The 21,469-nt window shown below is 41.2% G+C and overlaps 1 protein-coding gene across 17 annotated transcripts in view; it reads left to right on the forward strand.

Moving 5' to 3' along the window:
* The window catches only part of magi2a (membrane associated guanylate kinase, WW and PDZ domain containing 2a), a 720,803-nt gene that overhangs the window by 495,566 nt on the left and 203,768 nt on the right, over positions 1–21,469 (forward strand). For all 17 annotated transcript variants that reach the window (XM_080207433.1, XM_080207434.1, XM_080207435.1 and 14 more), the window contains one exon: positions 171–392. In XM_080207433.1, coding sequence (XP_080063559.1) covers positions 171–392 — 222 coding nt within the window. The remainder of the gene's footprint in view (positions 1–170; positions 393–21,469) is intronic.

Genomic DNA, 21,469 nt, shown 5'->3' on the forward strand with positions numbered 1-21,469 from the left:
TTATCAACAAATATCATTAATCCAGTAAAAATTTTGTTTTGAGATAGGGGCTGTAAAATATCATTTTTGCTAGGCATTCTAATTTCTATTAGTTTCATATTGTAGTTGGCATATCTGCTCATATCTTTGAAGTGTAATGCTAACTAAGAATTCTCTGTTGCTTTTTGCAGACAATTACTATGGCACTCCAAAACCCCCAGCAGAACCAGCTCCACTGCTGTTGAATGTGACTGATCAAATTCTGCCTGGTGCTAGACCTAGTGCTGAGGGCAAAAGGAAAAGAAACAAGTCAGTGAGTAACATGGAGAAAGCTGGAATTGCCCCTCCTGAAGAAGAGGAAGAAGAAGAAGAGAGGCCTATTGTCAATGGAAATGGAACCACAATAACACCAGGTCTGTATAGCAATGGAGGCAAAACATTAAGTAACTCATTATTGTTTTCCCCTCTTTTCGACAGGAGCTGACATTGAGATTTCTTAGGATTCATTGAACTGATATATATGTTTCATGAGATACTGGGCAAGAATTTGTTGTGAGCACCACTCATTGAACTTGCACTTGCCCACAGATTTTCCATGGAGTGTTGCACAGCAAGTTACTGACAGCAGGACATGTAAATAGCTTGGCATCCGCTAAAGGGCAGCAGGGATCTATGTGAAGAGGATAGACAACTCTGCATCTTAACTAATCAAACTGAAGACTCATTGATGAGCATCACAGAATCTGGAAGTGTAAATTAGAACAATGAGTTCAATGTGAAATTAAGTCTAGAAAGGGAAATGAAAGAGAAAGGGAGAAAGAAAGATTGGTGTAAGATGGAGAGACTAAAAAAAAAGGGTTATTTAACTTTATTTTTCTTATTTTTAAATCTCCAATGACATTTACAATCTGTAGGAATGAGACTGTATGCTTTTCAGTTTCAGCAAGACTGTTTGATAGTATTTATAACTTAACACAGTATTAAACAGCTGCTTAGATGTGAATGACTTGGCTTTACATTTCATACCTTGCTTATCCATGTCTACAATGTCAGTACAGGACCTCCATGCCATTTAATGCGTTTGAAAGGAGAGCCAGATGGTGAGATGTTGTTTTTACACAACCTATGGAGGAGCTGGATATCCAGGGCAGCAGCTTTTGGGTTTTTACATTTAATTGTGCACATGCGCTCACCAAAAATTGCTGTCTAATTTGTGTGTTTAAAACAAGAATGCCTCAACTTGATTTTCACAGTTGAATTTGACCTGTTAACTTGAATATCAAGCAGTACAGATTAGAAACAGTGTAATTAATTTTAATCAAATAAAAGAAATAACTGTCAAATACAAGATTCATTTCGCAATTGGATGTGGTAAAAATTCTGCTCGTCTTGATTCTCACCGGTAACGATTTGTCATCTCAGTATAAAGACTTTTTCATGCTTTTCGATACTTTCCATTTCTTTGCTTTGTTTAATCTTTTGTCAAATTGTACAAATCTTTATTAAAGCCAGGTCTTCATACAATACATTTACAGCATCATGACTGTAGCAAAAGGAAACTGTTCATTGTAAATTGAATGGCTTAAGAATAGATTATACATATCATGACATTTACAGTTTGATTTGATTTATTATTGTCACATGTATTAGTATACAGTGAAAAGTATTGTTTCTTGCATGCTATGTAGACAAAGCATACCGTACATAGGGATTGAAAGGAGAGAGTGCAGAGTGTAGTGTTACAGTTATAGCTAGGGAGAGAGAAAGATCAACTTAATGCGAGGTAGGATCGTTCAAAAGTCTGATGGCAGCAAGGAAGAAGCTGTTTTTGAATCAGTTAGTACGTGATCCCAGACTTTTGTATCTTTTTCCCGACGGAAGAAGGTAGAAGAGAGTATGTCCTGGGTGCATGAGGTCGTTGATTATGCCAGTTGCTCTTCCGAGAGAGCAGGAAGTGTAGACAGTGTCAATGGATGGGAGGCTGGTTTGAGTGATGGACAGGGCTTCATTCATGACCCTTTGTCATTTGTTGTGGTCTTGGACAGAGCAGGAGTCATACCAAGCTGTGATACAGCCAGAAAGAATGCTTTCTATGGTGCATCTGTAGAAGTTGGTGAAAGTTGTAATAGACACGCCAAGTTGCCTTAGTCTCCTGAGAAAGCAGAGGCGTTGGTGGGTTTCTTAACTACAATGCCACTGAGGGATCAGGACAGATTGTTGGTGATCTGGACACCTAAAAAGTTGAAGCTCTCGACCATTTTTACTTCAAGACTGTTGTGGGGAAATTTCAAAAGGTGGCCAATAATGTCTTAAACTAAGACAATTCATAATTCACAAGGCAAATATGTCAGTGTAAAAGACATAACAAATTTATTAAACATAAAACTTAAGACAATACAATACAAATAGGGTTGACCAGAGTCTCTCAAAGGGTTAAATAGCTTTAAGGACAGAGCAACAGAATCTCTCCAAAAGAACTGGATTACAGAGTCATATACAAATCAATTATACTTTCTTATAATAATTTTGCCTTTCATTAGCTCAAAATCAATTCCATTTAACAGTTATTCATCAATAAAAATCTCTGTCAAATACCTCAGCCAATCATAAGATATTTAATAGCATGGTGATATCTAATTTGTCCAACTGATTTCAGATGTAATCTTCCCTCTTGGCACTAATTATCTCCCTGTCATTTGGTGGTAGCAAACACTACCGCAAGGTCAAAATGGGCTTTCCCACCATTTCACTGCCAAGTTGAATAGACACGTGTTCCTGCATCTTGGTTCGTATCTGTTCCGTGTCTGGGCAATGAATACATCTATCCATAATGTTGCATAATGTGCCCACTATTAGGAATGCCACCTGATAAGACTTGTTGATTAACCTGTTCCCCGATGTTTGCTTTTAAATTATTGACTTCGACCACCATACCTTTCAGTAACTTTACTTGACTAAAATGCAAATTACATTAAAATACATTTAAAATATCAGCATGTATGTTTTCAAATAATAACTACTTGTTTTGATTCACTTATTACATTCACATATGTGTAAGCTTTTGTGTTAGTTTGCCCAATAATCATTTAACTCTTTACTGATTTCTTGTCCCCTGAAAAAATGTATTCTGCCTATGAATCTTATTAGCTGGTTAGAACTCCCCTTCCACAATCCCTATTGATGTAGACAGGGGCATGCCCTCTACTACGCTTCCTGAGGTCAGTGGCTATTTCTTTTGATTTGTTGACATTGAGGGAGAAATTATTGCTGTCTTACCAGTTCATCAGACACCTGTACTGTGTCTCATTATTGTTTGGTAGTGCCATCAGCAAATTGAAAATCGAGTTGGAGGGGAATTTGGCTAAACAGTCAAAGGTGTATAAAGGAGTACAGTAAAGGGCTGAGGACACAGTCTTGCAAAGCACTGGTGTTGAAGATGATTGTGGAGGAGGTGTTTTTGCCTATCCTTACTGACTGCAGTCTGTGGGTTAACAAGTCTAGGATCCAGCTGCAGAGGGAGGAGCCGAGTCTCAGGCCACGAAGTTTGGAGATGTGTCTCAGGAATAATGGTGTTAAAGACTGAGTTGTAGTCTATGAATAGGAGTCTGACATAGGTGACAAGGCACCAGTCCAGGTCATTAACAGCCACCCCTCTATCTTTTCCTAACTTCCGGTGTTTACAGACTTCCAATTCACCTTATGCAGGTTGTTATGGCTTGGATTTATGTTCTTTTTTTGGTAGAGTGCTTAGTTAGTGTTTCAGTAAATGCAAACTCTCAATAAAAGCTGGGATTCTTTGCCCCTGTTCGCATTGTGTGGGTTTAGCAATGTGAGTGGAAAAAATTGCAAGAATGCCAAAGTCGCAGTTCACGCAGGAAGCAATCGTCCCCTTGCCCTGTGAGTGGTGGGTCACATTTCCTACCGTTCAAATTAAGGAGCCTCGTTGTAATAAATAAGTATGTCAATATTTGACCCAAAAGCTGAAATTAATCCCATGTCAAAAAATGTGGCATGATGTTAGAATGGCACAATGCATGACTGGCCTCTGAAGGTGTGCACCTGACAAGCAGGATTACAAGAGAGCATGGAGGTTATACAGTGCTTGGGGGAGAGAGTAATGCCAGGATGTACCAGGGTGAAGAATGTTTCCTGGTGTGCTTGCAGTGCATTGAGGGTAGGCCTTTAAAAATGGCATCCAAATCATTGAAGCGTTGAGTTGATGTCAGGGCAGACAAATCAGAGGCAGTCCACCAGCGATACATCATGGAACCCCTGCCTGCCTTCTTTTGCTTCTAAGTATGTGGTTGCCAGTTATAGCAACACCACTTTTCCCACCAATATCGGCCTTTTCCACTATTGGAGAAAATTTTGCCTATAATTTCAATCCATGTCCACGACCAGCTTGGCACTCGAGCAAAAACATTGCATCAGCATTTCATTGGTAGACTAAATAATATGCCAGTTTCAGCAGACGACACATCTTGTAAAACAAATTCGGGGTGGCACAGTGGTACAGTGGTTGGCACTGCTGCCTCACAGTGCCAAGTGTTGATCCACCAGAAAGAACTCTTCAGTTGTAGGTAGATAAAATAAAAAAAGACTTACTCCAATTTATAAATCAGAGAGAAAAGGTTTCATAAATAAACTTCATTACTCCAACACCCTGAGTCATTCCAAGCTCTCCCCAATTCCCAACAGATCCTTTTTTATACCGAGTCAGCTGATCACCACATTATTTTGTCATTGCTTACATAATTTACTGGGTCAGCTGACCCTTATTGCTTGTTACCATTGGTCACACAACAATTTAATGTTATCATTGGTTACATTCTAACACAGGGTGGCACAGTGGTTAGCGCTGCTGCCTCAGAGTCCTCGGGACCCGTGTTTAATTCCAGCCTTGGGTGACTGTATGGAGTTTGTATGGTCTCCCCGTGTCTGTGTGGGTTTCTTCTGGGTGCTGTGGTTTCTTCCCACGCTGGAGTGGAGGAGGATCTAGTCACCTTGCTTCATGTAAGTTCCAAAGACATGGGCAGGACAAGGAAAAGAGATTCTGCATAGCCAGTATGACAAGCTAGGCACCAAATTAATAAGCAGAACCTCAAAGGTTATAATGTCTGGAATATTACCAAATTGTCATGGGACAAATAAGAGAAATGAACTTGTAGCTCAAAAACTGGTGTAGAAGAAGTCGGTTCTGGATTGTAGGTGTGGGGAAAGTAGGGGCTCTACCAATCTACATCTGAACTGGCTGGGTCCAGTGTTCTAGCAAGCCACATAACTAGGGAAGTAAAGAGGGTTTTAAACTAAATAGTGGGGGTAAGGGATGAAATTTGGGAAGGTATCGTCAATCAAAGTATAGAAACAAGGAAGAGAAACAGACTGTGACAGGAAAGAATAGACAGTACAAATTTAAGAGAAAATCAGCAGATGAGACTAGAATTTACAAAAATAATGAAATGACAAAACATGGCACTGTATCTGAAAGCACGTAGCATTTGAAACAAAACAGATCAACTGAAAGCTCAAATAGAAGAAAATAAATATGATCTAATGGCCATTACAGAGACATGACTGCAGGATGACCTAGATTGGGATCTGAATATTAAAGGGTACATGTCATTTGGGAAGGATCGGAAGTTAGGATAAGACAGAGGGCTGGCTGTTAATGAATGATAACATCAGCACATTAGAAAGAGATTACCTAAATTCAGGAAACCAGAATTTTGAAGCAGTTTGTGCCGAGATTAGAAATGATAAAGAAAAGAAGTTGCTTGTGGGATTGGTGAACAGGCCCCCTAACAGCACCCACACTGTAGGATGGAATGTAAAGGAAGAAATAATGAGAGTTTACCAAAGAGATACAGCGCTAATCATGGGGGGTTTTAATTTACATACAGACTGGAAAAATCAAGATTGGACAAGGTAGCCTAGATGAGAAGTCAAAGAATATTTTCAGTATAGTTTCTTGAAGCAGAATATTCTGAAGCCAATTAGAAAGCATGTTATATTAGACCTGGTATTGTACAATGAAGTGGAGTCAATTCATGACCTCATAGTCAAGGCACCCCTAGGTAGTTGCAATTATAATGTGATCGAATTTTACATACAGTTTGAGGGAGAGAAGTGTGAGTCCAAGCCTACTACTTCAAACTTAAGGGCAGTTGTTGAGGCCATGAAAGCAGAACTAGCTAAAGTGAACTGGCAAACTCAATTAAAAGATAGATTAATAGAGATGCGGTGGCAAACGCTTATCGTGATATTTCAGAATGCACAGAATCAATACATTTCAACAAGAAAGAAAAATTTCAAAAAAGGAAAAGAGTTAACAAAGTGATCATTGTCATATATAATCTGAAGAATTGATAATGGAAAATAGAAAGATGGTAGATGAATTGAAAGGGTATTTTGCATTAGCTTTCACTATGGAGAACGTAAGTAATATTCCAGAAATAGCTGTAAATCAGGAAATAGAGGGAGTGGGGAACACAAGAAATTACACTTACCAAGGTACTGAGCAAATTGTTGGAGATGCGGCTGACAAGTCTCTAGGTCCTGATAGTCTTTTTTCTCTGATCTTAAACAAAGTGGCTTCATTGATTGTAATCTTTCATGTGTTGATTTTAATTTTACAAAATTCCCTAGATTCAGGGAAGGTTTCAAATGATTGGAAAGTAGTGAATGTAGCTTTTTTATTCAAAAAGGAAGGGAGACAAAAGGCAGGCAACTATAGCCAGTTAATTTTACACCTGTCGTTGGGGAAAATGTTTAAAGCTATTATTAAAGATCAGGGCACTTAGATAAATTCAAGGTACTCTGGCAGAGTCCTGATGGTTTTGTGTGAGATAAATCATGTTTTACCAATTTATTGGAGTTCTTTGAAGAAGTGACATGTATTGCAGACAAAGTGGAAAGGGAAGGCATTTGATAAGGTGCAGAAAACAGAAGATCACACACACGCCATGGCACATCTCACACAGTGGATATGATGGGCCATTAAATTGCCATTTGCTTTGGTGGAATCAGAATATTCCACTGGTGGCAGGGACTTCTTTTAATTCATTCATGGGATTTGGGTGTCGCTGGCTGGACTAGCATCTATTGCCTGTCCCTAATGGCCCTTGAACTGTGTGGCTTGCTAGGCTATTTCAGAGGACGTCTACGAGTCAACCACAGTGCTGTGGATCTGGAGTCACATGTAGGCCAGACCAGGTCAAGATGGCAGATTTCCTTCCCTAAAGGACATTAATGAGCCAGGTGGATTTTTAAAATAATCAACAATGGTTTCATGGTCATTGTTAGTTCTAGATTTCTTAATTCAAATTTCACCATCTGCCACAGTGAGATTTGAATTCAGGACCCCAGAACACAATCCTGGGCCTCTGGATTACTATTCCAGTAATATTACCACTATGCCACTGCCTCCCTTTAAAATTCAAGCCTTGGTGTAGGGGGTAACATTTTGGAATTGATAGAAGATCGGCTGGCTTACATGAAACAGAGTGTAGACAAAATAATAGAAGGTTCCAATTTATTGCATGGGAAACTGAATACAGAAGTGGGAAGGTTATGCTTCAAGTTATAGGGTTTTGATGAGATCAAATCTGGAGTACTGTATGCAGTATGCTCTCCCTATTTAAGAAGGGATGTAAGTGTTCAGAGAAGATTTACTAGACAACTACCTGGAACGAGTGGTTTGTTATATGAGGAAAAGTTGGACAGTCTAGGCTGTCCAAGAGTAAGAGGCAACTTGATTGAAACGTACAAGTTCCTGAAGGGACCAAAAGAGAAAATGCTAGAAAATCTCAGCAGGATTGGCAGCACCTGTAAGGAGAGAAAAGAGCTGACGTTTTGAGTCCACATGATCCTTTGTCATCTTGACTCTTTGACAAAGAGTCATTCGGACTCAAAATGTCAGCTCTTTTCTCTCCTTACAGATGCTGCCAGATCTGTGGAGATTTTCCAGCATTTTCTCTTTTGGTTTCAGATTCCAGCATCTGCAGTAATTTGTTTTTATCCAAGATTCTGAGGAGTCTTGACAGGATGGATGTGGAGAGGATGTTTCCTCTTGTGGGAAACTCAAAAACTATGGATCACTGTTTAAAAATAATGGGTAATAATTTAATAATAATTTATGGCCGGGATGTGGAGTATTTTCTGTTGTTGACGGTAGTGAGTTTTTGGGACTCTTCCTCAAAAGATGGTAGAAGCAATGTCTTTGAATATTTTTAAGGCAGAATTATATAAATTCTTGATGAGCAAGAGGGTGAAGGATTATTGGGGACAGGTGAGAATGTGAAATCGAGGCTACAATCAGATCAGCCATGATCTTGCTGAATGGTGGAGGCTTGAAGGGCCAAGTGCTCTACTGTTCCTAATTTGTATGTTCATATATGTAAACAACTTTAAAAAAGTAATTCATTTATGAATTTCTATTATTTTGAAAAAAGCAATTTCACTTAGAAGGCCATAGAAGTGTCAATCACCTGACCCTTTAAAATATCAATAACAAAAACTACAAGCTTTTGAAACCACAATGTTATGGAAATAAACACTCTGTTGTGCAAGCAATATTTTCTCTGGGACACCAATATTCCAGCAAGTATAATGGATGTCTCAGCAATCAGGCAAGCCTCATTATTTTGGTGGAAAGGAGAACTTGTCTTACGAGGCATGAGGGGTCATAATGGGTTGGTAGTGGTCATGGCATGGATGGGGCATGGGGAGAGTTTGGAAAGTGAGGGACAGAGAACCTTTGCATTTACATTTCAACTGAGATAAAGTTCCATTGCACAGAGGCGAACCTTGTGAACAGCCTGCCTTAGCATCAAGCAGCCTCTGTGGCTGTCTCCAATCTTTTTCTATGGTCAGCTGGCCTGACTCCAACCCACACCTGCCCCCAGCAATAAAGATTCTATCTTTCTGGGCACTTCCTTCCGAGGTGGGCAGGTCAAACCGTGAATTTGCCTGACTCCCATTACCTGACTCAAGGATGAAAATCCAGGCACATACTTGGTGCAGCCGAGACACCCTAAGTGCAAAGTATTTGCTTCTGATTGCATTCTTTTGAGCATTTATCACTCTAGGAACTGGGTTATGAGTGTCACCTGCCCAGAGGTTTCCAGCACCGTCTTCCTGATGGTCATTCACTCACTCTCCATCTAAATGCAGTGTAGGTGCAGGATTATCAACTCATCAAACATGCAGTGCACAAAACTCCCAGCTGTCCCTAGTGAGTTCAAACAGTTGGCAGTTTTTTTTTAGAAGAGTCTTAGAATTTCTGCGAATCTTACAGTTGGGTTGTGGATGAATTTCCCATCTTTTTCAGTTCTGCAATTTCAATTTCCACTCAATGTTCACCTTTTTGGTCATGACCAAGGCAAAAAAAAATTCACACTTTCACCATTTCTTCACAGACTACTAGAAGTTTGCTTCACTTCATCTCTTTACATCTCACTTATCTTGACTATGTTCAGTGGCCCAAACCACATAACATTCATCCAAAATGCTGCACATTAGAAGTATTCTCTCTAAATCTTTGCCGCTATCTCTCTCTATTCCCCAACAGTCTTTTCAAAAGCTGTCTCTTTAGTTATGCCTTCGTTTAATTGCTCGGTATCTTGTGCATGCCTGAGAGAAGTGTCTTGCACCAGTTTAAAATGAAAATGATATAAATAAAAGTGAGTGGTTGATGACACCTTGAGGGACACAAAATTAGAAATGTCTTTGAGCCTGACAGTGGGAGACAGTTGAATATTTAGAAATGCAGCATCCAAGATTAACCACTTTGCACCAATATTAAATCAGCTCCCTCATATTTTATTGTAAATAGTAGCTTCTCCACCCAGCTAATTTCCCCAAAGACTTCAACAACATTTGCTATTTCAACAAAATTATTTTCTAAAAATGAACACAGTGTGCTTAAATGAGTTCTTTATTACTGATTTTGCGACGCTCAGCTGATGATATTAGTATTCCCGCTACATGTCTGTACGTATATTACACAGAGAAAGCCTTCTACATCAAACTGGATAGCCTTCTCTACCATAAGATTGATCATTAAAGGTAAAAAATGAGATCTTATTTCCATGCATGCACCATAACTACAAGCAATAAACATTTGTTCTTTTCTCACAGCTTTTGCACCTTTTGTAACCTTAATTCAACTTTGATCTATTCTTTGATTGACGTTATCAGTTTTCATTTTGATGGTGAATATGTCATTGTGACATTTCTGAAATACTAGTGTAAAATGCTGATAAAGATGACTCTTTGCGGTAAGTCACAGCTCATCCTCACTATGTGATCTGCAATCATAAAATCTAGAAGCAGGAGTAGACCATTCAACCCTTCAAGCCTGCTTCACCATTCATTTTGATCATGGCTGATCATCAAATTCAATATCCTGATCCACTCTTCCCCCCCAATATCCCTTGATCTTCTTGAAAACAGACATGTTTTGGCCTTAGCTGCATTTGGTGGTCATGAATTCCACACATTCATCACTCTCTGGGTGAAGAAATTTCTCCTCATTTCAGTTCTAAAAGGTTTATCCCTTATCCTCAAATTGTGACCCGTAATTCTGGACTCCCCCACCATTGTGAACATTCTATTTAATTCTTGTTTGAATTTTATTAGTTTCTATGAGATCCCTTCTCACTCTTCCAAACTCCAGTGAATTTAATCTCCTCAAATGACAGACCTGCCATTCCAGGAATCAGCCTGGTAAACCTTCACTGTACTGCCCCTATAGCAAGGACATCCTTCCTCAGATAAGGACTCCAAAACTGCACACGGTACTCCAGATGTGGCCTCAACACCTTATACAATTGCAGCAAAACACTATACTCAAATCCTCTCACTATGAAGGCAACATACCATTTGCCTTCTTTACTGCCTGCCTACTTTCAGCAACTGATGCACGAGGACTCCAAGGTCTTGCTGAGTATCCACCTCTCTCAGTTTACACCCATTCAAGTAATAATCTTGTCTTATTATTGCTACCAAAGTGGATAACCTCACATTTATCCACATTATACTGCATCTGCCATGCAGATGCCCACACACTCAGCCTGTCTGAATCACGCTGAACCATCTCTGCATCTTCCTCACAGCTCCCCTTCCGACCCAACTTTGTACCATCTGCACATTTGGAGATAATATATTCAGTTCCCTCTTCCAAGTCATTAATATATAATGTGAACAGTTGAGGTCCTAGTACAGACCCCTGGGGTACCCCACTAGTCACTGATTGCCAATCAGAAAAAGATCCATTTATGCCAACTCTTTGCTTCCTATCTGCTAACCAGCTTTCTATCCATCTCAAGATATTACCTGCAATCCCATGTGCTTTAACTTTAACATAGTTGTCTGTTATGTGAGACCTTGTTGAATGCCTTCTGAAAGTCTAAATAAACCACATCCACTGGTTCACTTAGGTCAACCAGTATTAATAAATTTAATAAGATTAATAAACCAGTATTGCAACATAGACTATCTCATTAAATTAGTTTTATTCTTACATTTTGTTCTGTGTGTATACCTCTAAAAGTCAACAGATTTCTTTCCATATATATTGTAACCTCAGAGATAAGCCGCAAACACTAGTAACATGGATTCTTAAATGTTTTACTGTGTTAAATCTGACAAGCTAAAATTTTGTTGTTTCACGTCCAAAAAAAATCAATGTGCCATCATTGGTGCAAAATTATAAAATGGAGGATATTAAAATATACAAGAAAATGAATAGCTGTTTACATACCCTGTAAAAGTAAATTACTCCATAATATGAATCTTCAGGGTGGGAGAGGGAGGAGTTGAGCGTGTTGGCACTTTAAAAAACTCTGACTACAAATATATGTCAGAGACTGGGAATTCTATGGGAGTAACTCAACTCCTGACTTCCCAAAGCTTGTCCACCATTCACAAGGCACAAGTGTGCTGGAGTACTCTACACTTGCCTGAATGAGAGCAGCTTCAACAATACTAAAGAACCTCAACACCATCCATGACAAAGCAGCCCACTTAACCAACACCCCATCCACCAGCTTCACTCCCTCCACCACTAACACAAAGTGGCAGCAGTGTGTGCTGTTTGCAGGATGCACTGCAACAACTCACCAAGATTCTTTTGACAGCACCCTGCAAACTTGTGACCTCCGCCAAGGATAAGGGCAGCAGATACATGGAAATATCACCATTTGCAAGTTCCCCTCCGACCCACACTCCATCCCAACTTGAAATTATATCACTATTCCTTCATTGTCGCTGGATCAATATCGGGAAATTCAGATCCATAGGTGTACCTATGCCACACTGACTGCAGTAGTTCAGTAAAACAACCACTTTCTCAATTAGGGATGGTCAACCCACATCCTGTGAACAACAAATAAAAAATAAACAAATAAATTATTTGTTCATCTTCCACGAAATATTAGTAATCACTGAACCACAGAAGGGATCTGGGAATTGTGGATCAGAGAAGGCTATTCTCTGGTACGGATGTAAGTGGAAAGTGGGAGGCCTTCAAAGCAGAAATTTTGAGAGTGCAGAGTTTTTATGTTCCTGTCAGGATTAAAGGCAAAGTAAATAGGAATAAGGAACCTTGGTTCTCGAGGGAGATTGTAACGCTGTTTAAGAGGAAGAGAGCGTTGTATGAAATGTACATAGAACATTACAGCGCAGAACAGGCCCTTCGGCCCACGATGTTGCGCCGACCAGTTAAAAAACAATGACCCACTAATCTAAACCAATCCCTTTTCGTCCATAAACCTATCCACGGATCTCTTAAACGCCCCCAAACTAGGCGCATTTACAACTGCAGCAGGCAGGGCATTCCAATCCCTCACCACCCTCTGGGTAAAGAACCTACCCCTGACATCCGTCCTATAACTACCCCCCCTTAATTTAAAGCCATGCCCCCTCGTGCTAGCTTTCTCCATCCGAGGAAAGAGGCTATCACTATCCACCCTATCTAAACCTCTAATCATCTTATATGTTTCAATAAGATCCCCTCTTAGCCACCTTCTTTCTAGCGAAAACAACCCCAAATCCCTCAGTCTCTCCTCATAGGCAGCAAAGAACAGATCAGATGCTTGAGGAGCATAAAAAGTACAAGAAGCTACTTAAGAGGGAAATCAGGAGGGCCAAAAGAAGACATGAGGTTGCTGTGGCAGAGTGAAGGAAAATCCAAAGAGCTTCTATAGGTATGTTAGGAGCAAAAGGATAGTGAGGGATAAAATTAGTCCTCTTGAAGACCAGGGTGGTAGACTGTGTATGGAACCAAAAGAGATGGGGGAGATTTTTTTTTGCATCCGTATTTACTGAGGAAACAGGCATGGAGTCTATGGAAATAGGGCAAACAGGTAGGGAGGTCATGGAATCTTTACAGATTAAAGAGGAGGAGGAGCTGGCTGTTTTGAGGCAAATCAGAGTGGATAATCCCCAGGACCGGACGGGGTATTCCCACGATCCTTGAGGAAGGCTAGTAGTGAACTTGTAGGGGCCCTGGCAGACATATTTAAAATGTCAGTATGTTTAAAAAAGGTTCCAAAAAAATCCGGGAAATTATAGGCCAGTAGGTTTGACGTCGGTGGTGGGCAAGTTATTGGAAAGTGTGATAAGGGATTGGATCTACAAATATTTGGATAGACAGGGACTTATTAAGGAGAGTCAACATGGCTTTGTGCATGGTAGGTCATGTTTGACCAATCTATTAGAGTTTTCCAAGGAGGTTACCAGGAAAGTGGATGAAGGGAAGGTGGTGGATGTTGTCTACCTGGATTTTAGCAAGGCCTTTAATAAGGTCCCTCATGGGAGGTTAGGAAGGTTCAGTCACTAGGTATACATGGGGAGATAGTAAATTGGATTAGACACTGGCTCAATGGAAGAAGCCAGAGAGTGGTTGTGGACAGTTGCTTCTCTGAGTGGAGGCCTGTGACTAGTGGTGTGCCAAAGGGATCGGTGTTGGGTCCACTGTTGTTTGTCATCTATATCAATGATCTGGATGATAATGTGGTAAATTGGATCAGCAAATTTGCTGATGTTACAAAGATTGGAGGTGTAGTAGACAGTGAGGAAGGCTTTCAAAGCTTGCAGACGGATTTGGACCAACTAGAAAAAGGGGCTGAAAAATGGCAAATGGAATTTAACGCAGACAAATGTGAGGTATTGCACTTTGGAAGGACAAACCGAAGTAGAACGTACAAGATAAATGGTAGGACTCTGAAGAGTGCAGTTGGACAGAGGGATCTAGGAGTACAGGTACAGTATTTCCTAAAAGTGACGTCACAGGTGGATAGGGTCGTAAAGAGTGCTTTTGATACATTGGCCTTTATAATTTGGAGTATCAAGTATAAAAGTTGGAGTGTTATGGTAAGGTTATATAAGGCATTGGTGAGGCCGAATTTAGAGTATTGTGTGCAGTTTTGGTCACCTAGTTACAGGAAGGATGTAAATAAGGTTGAAAGAGTGCAGAGAAGGTTCACGAGGATGTTGCCAGGACTTGAGAAGCTGAGTTACAAAGAGAGATTGAATAGGTTAGGACTTTATTCCCTGGAGCATAGAAGAATGAGGGGAGATTTGATAGAGATGTATAAGACTTTGATGTGTATAGATAGGGTGAATGCAAGCAGGCTTTTCCACTGAGGCTAGGGGAGAAAAAACTAGAGGGCATGGGTTAAGGGTGAAAGGAAAAAAGTTTAAAGGGAATATTAGTGGGGGGCTTCTTTATCCAGAGAGTGGTGGGAGTGTGGAATGAGCTGCTGGATAAAGTGATAAATGCGGGGTCATTTTTAACATTTAAGAAAAGCTTAGACCGGTACATGGTTGAGAGAGGCGTGGAGGGATATGGTCCAAGTGCAGGTCAGTGGGACTAGGCAAAAAATGGTTCGGCACAGACAAGAAGGGCCAAAGGCCTGTTTCTGAGCTGTAAATTTTCTATGGTTCTGTGGAAAAAAGAAACAACAGCTGGGATTTTCCAGCACACCCCCCTTGCAGTGTGACTTCTAGTGGCAATGACAGTGGAACCACCTTTAGGTAAACAACTGTTGGCTGCTGGTGGGATCTTCCATCCCACCAAGGTCTTCAGCAATTTATATGACTCACCCGTCCCACTGCTGGGGAACCCATCGCGGGGTGATCGCCTTCAGCGGGACCAGAAGATCCTACTGGAAGGACTGGAAAATCCGACCCAATGTGTAAAAATCGTAGATATTATCTGTATATAGTATTATATACAAATAATATCTATGATTTTCTCCTGCTCACTCAATGACCTTGCAGAACAGGTGCAGTTGGTGCGGACTCAATGGGCCAGATGGCCTCTTTCTGCACTGTAGGGTTTCTATGATTCTATGTCATTGAGTGAGCAGGGGAAACTTGAAGCCCAAGGCTGTGGAGGGCAAAAAAAACTTGCTCTTTCAGAAAATTAATTTGTTCAAATCAAGAAAGATCAGTCAATCTGAATCAACACTATCAATCTGACAGCCAAAAATTCAGGAAATTGAAGGTGAGGCAAGAGGATGAAGCTAGACAAGAAGATAGTTTGTAATTTTTCTTAAGAAAGTTTGAAGTAATGGGCAGTGCACAGACTTCGCATTCATCTTCATCCACCAAAAGTAGGGATGAATTATCTGATGACTTGCCGATTTCCAGAGATACCACATCGCCTGAAAAAGTCGAACAAGAAGCTCAAGAACAAGTAGGAGACTCTGAAATGGAACTACAAGATACTGCTCAAGCTCATTCTTCTGCAGCTGAACTGAGGGAAGAAACCTACCCTGAAGACATTGCCTTATAGCCAAATCTGTTCCATTGGGTATAGTTGAATATTTTGTAATAAATAGACCACAGGACATAGGTAATATGGAAAATTTGAGAAAAGTCTTTGATGTTGGAGGCTGAAAGTAGTTCAGAAGTCTCCATGAATCTCATTTTTTGAGGACAAAAAGAAATGACAAGATGGAAAGGAGAAATTGTTGGTTCTTTTTTCAGAAGCCTCTAAGGCTGTCCACTGTTATGTTTGTAAATTATTCCCTAACGTTGGTAAAGGAAATGCACTTTGGACAATGAGTAATCTAACTGGAGAAATATTGCAAGAGATCTTGCTGGTCATGAAACCTCCAAAAGTCATATTAAGGCTATTTTGCCGCTCGTTCAAAGATGCAAATCATCTCGAAGAATTGACTGTCAGCTCAGCTTGAAAAGAAGTGCTCTTATTGAAGGAAAGTTCTGAAACGTGTTGTTGCCACAGTCAAACTGCTGCCTTCCTTGGGACTTCCTTTAAGATGACATGATGAGTCATCAGTGTCAAGTCAAAGAGTAATTTTTTTAGCCTGTCTTGAATATCTCAAGTGAATTTGACGAGTTTCTCGAAGAGCATTTGAGGAGTTTTCAATATGGTGGCTCAGAGAAGACCAACTTTTTTTTAAAAAACAGAACCTACGATGACTTCATCGGTAGAATGGCAGAGCGACACAGAAAACAATTTACTAATGAAGTTAAAGATGCTGAATGTTGTTCCATAATAGTGATTGAACACCAGATGTGAGTCATGTGGATCAATTGGCATTAATTTTAAGGTATGTGGCCAGCAATGGTGAAGGTGTAGAGTGATTTCTCTTATTTGTCCAGCTATAATCCCACACTTCTGAGTGTCTGGAGATAACTATTTTGGAAATCAATGCAAATTTAGGTTTGGACATCAAAAATTGCCATGGGCAGAGTTTTGATAATGCTGCAAGTATGGCAAGAAAATATTCAGGTCTACAAGCAAGACTGAATAATGCAAGCCGCTGTGCACTATTCATCCCACGTTCCAGTCACTCCTTGAATTCAATTTGCAATGCAGCTGCTGAGTCATGTGAAGCAGCCATGCATTTTTGTTTACTTTGTTCAAAACTTGTATGTTTTTTTTGGGGTCTCCACACATCAGTGGGGAATGCTGCAATCACACTTGGAGCAACCACATGGAAAATGTTTGATGGTCAAAAGAATTTGTGGCGCTAGGTGGTCTGCTTGTGTGGATGCTGTTTTGGCTTTGAAACTGAGCTTCATTGATAGGAATGCCTACCAGACAGAGCCACATTAAATTCAGAGAAACCACGTGAAAGCTGAAGCAAAATCCTTCGCAGAAAAGTTTGAAAGATGCTATATTGCAGCTTTTATTGTTGTGTGGAAGCGTTTACTTCAAAGAATCAGTTTATATAGATGATCTGGAGGAGGGAACCGAGTGTAGGGTGTCGAAATTTGCTGATGACACCAAGATTGGGGGAACGGCAAATTGTGCGGAGGGTGTGGAGAGTCTGCAGAAGGATCTAGATAGGCTGGGCGAATGGGCCAGGAAATGGCAAATGGAATTTAATGTTGGCAAGTGTGAGGTGGTCCACTTTGGTAGGAATAATGGTAGGAAGGACTATTACTTACGTGGCGAAAAACTGCAGCAGGCGACGGTGCAGAGGGACCTCGGGGTCCTTGTGCATGAGTCGCAAAAACCCAGCTTGCAGGTGCAGCAGGTGGTCAGGAAGGCGAATGGGATGCTGGCCTTCATAGCGAGGGGGATTGAATATAAAAGTAGGGAGGTCTTGCTGCAGCTGTATAGGGCATTGGTGAGGCCGCAGCTGGAGTACTGTGTGCAGTTTTGGGCGCCGCACCTGTGCAAAGATATTTTGGCCTTGGAGGGAGTGCAGAGGAGGTTTACTAGGCTGATACCGGAGTTGAGGGGGTTGAGCTATGAGGAGAGGCTGAATAAACTAGGCTTGTACTCGTTAGAGTTTAGAAGAATGAGGGGAGATCTCATTGAGACGTATAAGATGATGAATGGGATGGATAGGATAGAGGTGGAGAGACTCTTCCCGCTCAAAAAAGACAGTAGGACTAGGGGGCACAGCCTCAAGATAAAGGGGGGGCGGTTTAGAACGGAGTTGAGGAGGAACTTCTTCACTCAAAGGGTGGTGAATCTCTGGAATTCTCTGCCCGTTGAAGTGGTGGAGGCTGCCTCGCTAAATATTTTTAAGACGCGGGTTGATGGGTTTTTGATAAGAGAGGGGATTAAGGGTTATGGGGAGAGGGCGGGAAAGTGGAACTGAGCCACGACAGATCAGCCATGATCTTATTGAATGGCGGGGCAGGCTCGAAGGGCTAGATGGCCTACTCCTGCTCCTATTTCTTATGTTCTTATGTGCTGTCAGCAAATTGCTGCAAAATGTTGGTACAACATTATTGAATGCTTCACAATTGTTAGCCTAAGTTAGAAGTTTTGTCATGAAAGTTCAAAGTGACTACATCTCAGTGAAAGCAGAGACATTAACTTTAACAATGAATACAGTTCCTTCTGATGGTGAGAAGCATTCAGGATGCAGGAAGTTATTTTTTGATGAAACTAGAGACAATTAAATCAGTTTAAAAGAGAAGGAGGAGATCATGATTGAAAATCTCAGTGTTACTTGTGACACAATAATGGTGCAATTGCAGTGTAGAAGTGAATCTGAAGAAAACTATTGAATTATTTTCAGTGCTTTTCGGCAGAAGTTTGGATGAGAATATTAAGAGCCTTTGCATTAATAAGCTGAATTCTACTGGGAGAATATAGGCACAAGTCTTCTTGAAAATTAAGTGAAACAGTTCGTTCATTTCATTGATATTGATGGGCTCTGTGCTTTGAGATCATCAGCTGATTTGTACAGACTTATATGTGATGGTTTGTAGGCAACCTTTCCCAATGTGGAAACCATTCTGAAATTATTTACCTGTCAGAAATCCTTTCAATGAACTTTCTTTGTCTGTATCAAAAGAGTTAAAACTAATCTGTGAAGTATGATGAGTCAGGAATATTTGACAAGTTCAGCAATATTGACAATTGAAGATGCATCCATTTAGGATTTTACCCATGATAATAACGTGAAGATAAAGTGCAAAAGAAAAGCTATCTAAATTGCCATGAACTGCAAACAGCTGATGAAGCAAGAAAAGCTTAAAAATACGTCCCTTTTTGTATTCTCTTGTTTAAATTCTTTTTTTCAAATGGGACTACCACAATTGGTGATGGCTTTCACATGCAGCCAGGTATAACTGGTGAGTAACCACCCTTTCCCATCGTTTTTGATACTGGCCTTCAGAATGTCTCTTGGGCAAAGAATGAAATCCGCCGGACAGTTGCGAGCAAAGCTATTGATATTGGACTTGGACTCAGTGAACTCTACTTGAATGGTGTATTTGTTCCTGCATTGGACGTTTTCTGGCTTATTCTGTCCTACACTGGCTTGTGCTGTGCTGCAATAATTTCATCAGCTAATTTCTCCATCTCATTGCTCATTGGCCAGTTCCGTGTTTGTTTGCCTCAAGACACAAAGATCACAATATTAACCATCTCTACCACCAAGCTGACAGAGGCAGGCCTGGACTTCAATTGATCAATTGTAGGTTTGTTTTCATAAAGTTGTTAGGCAGTGATTTGTCACTTTTTTTTGTACTTTTGTGGCTTGTATTGTGGATTTGACGTCACTGGTGAACTGGCCTTGCTGTCACGGTGTGGGGGTGGTGGTGTGAAGTACCAGTGGGGTACAGGAAAGGGGGAGTGGCAGGGTGTGAGATGATTGGAGAGCCCTGACACAACAGAGCATGGGGCTCCCAAAAGTATATCAATTCATAATTATAAGCTTGTTTTTATCCATTGCAAAGCACTGAAGCAGTGATTAGTGATTTGTATACATGTACGTTTTTGGGTTCCTGTGGTTTGCATTATAAGTTTGAATTCAATTCATCAATTATAGGCTTGTTTTAAGTTAAAAGGCATTGGAGCAGTGATTTGTGTACTTTTCTGAAACCAAAAGAGAGGACGCTGGAAAATCTCAGCAGCACTTTTATGTATTTTTGTGGCTTACATTATGTGAGCTGAAGATGGACATGGTCAAGAGGGCAATGATATCATTTGGGAGTGAGGATTGACACCATTTCGGGGTGGGGCTTGATAGGGCAGATTTTGACATCACTGGTGAACTGGTCTTGCTGTCACTGGGGGGGGGTTGAAGTGCCAGTGGGGTAGAGGAAGGGGGTGTAGCAGGGTGTGACATTGTTGGAGAGCACTGACACTGAACAGAGCATGGGGCTCCCAGAAGTTACTTACGTGGCGAAAAACTGCAGCAGGCGACGGTGCAGAGGGACCTCAGGGTCCTTGTGCACGAGTCGCAAAAACCCAGCCTGCAGATGCAGCAGGTGGTCAGGAAGGCTAATGGGATGCTGGCCTTCATAGCAAGGGGGATTGAATATAAAAGTAGGGAGGTCTTGCTGCAGCTGTATAGGGCATTGGTGAGGCCGCAGCTGGAGTACTGTGTGCAGTTTTGGTCGCTGCACTTACGCAAGGATATTTTGGCCTTGGAGGGAGTGCAGAGGAGGTTTACTAGGCTGATGCCGGAGTTGAGGGGGTTGAGCTATGAGGAGAGGCTGAATAAACTAGGCTTGTACTCGTTAGAGTTTAGAAGAATGAGGGGAGATCTCATTGAGACGTATAAGATGATGAATGGGATGGATAGGATAGAGGTGGAGAGACTCTTCCCGCTCAGAAAGGACAGTAGGACTAGGGGGCACAGCCTCAAGATAAAGGGAGGGCGGTTTAGAACAGAGTTGACGAGGAACTTCTTCACTCAAAGAGTGGTGAATCTCTGGAATTCTCTGCCCGTTGAAGTGGTGGAGGCTGCCTCGCTAAATATTTTTAAGACACGGGTTGATGGGTTTTTGATAAGCGAGGGGATTAAGGGTTATGGGGAGAGGGCGGGAATGTGGAACTGAGCCACGACAGATCAGCCATGATCTTATTGAATGGCGGGGCAGGCTCGAAGGGCTAGATGGCCTACTCCTGCTCCTATTTCTTATGTTCTTATGTAAGTATAAGTCTGCCTGTTATGCGCCCATGATGAAAGCAGGAGTGGAAAATCTGTCTCTTTGGCTATAAGAACAGATCAAAGACCAGAAATTCTGAAGTGGGTAACTCACTTCCTGACTCCACAAAGCCTGTCCATCATCTACAGGGCACAACTCAGAAGTGTGATGGAATACTCTCCACTTGCTAGATGAGTGCAGCTCCAATAATACTTAAGAAGCTGAACACCATTCAGGACAAAGTAGCCCCCTTGATTGGCACCCCTTCCACCACTTCAATATTCACTTCCTCCACCACAACTATCAGTGGCAGCAGTATCTACAAGATGCACTGCAGCTATTCACCAGGCTCTTCCAACAGTACTTTCCAAAACTTCAGCCACTTGGAAAGACAATAGCAGCAGGTGCATTGGAACATCAGCACCTGCAAGCTGCTCTCCAATTTTCATCGTCCTGACTTGGAACTATATCACCTGGGACTTCATCCCCAACAGCACTGAGGGTGTACCCACAACACATGGACTGCAACAGTTCAAGAAAGCAGCTCACCTCCAAAGAGCAATTAAGAATAGGCAATAAGTGCTGGCATGGTCTGCAACACGCACGTCCTGTAAAA

Source organism: Carcharhinus amblyrhynchos, chromosome 19, assembly GCF_965287045.1.
Source record: "Carcharhinus amblyrhynchos chromosome 19, sCarAmb.v2.hapA, whole genome shotgun sequence".
Classification (NCBI taxonomy): Eukaryota; Metazoa; Chordata; class Chondrichthyes; order Carcharhiniformes; family Carcharhinidae; genus Carcharhinus; species Carcharhinus amblyrhynchos.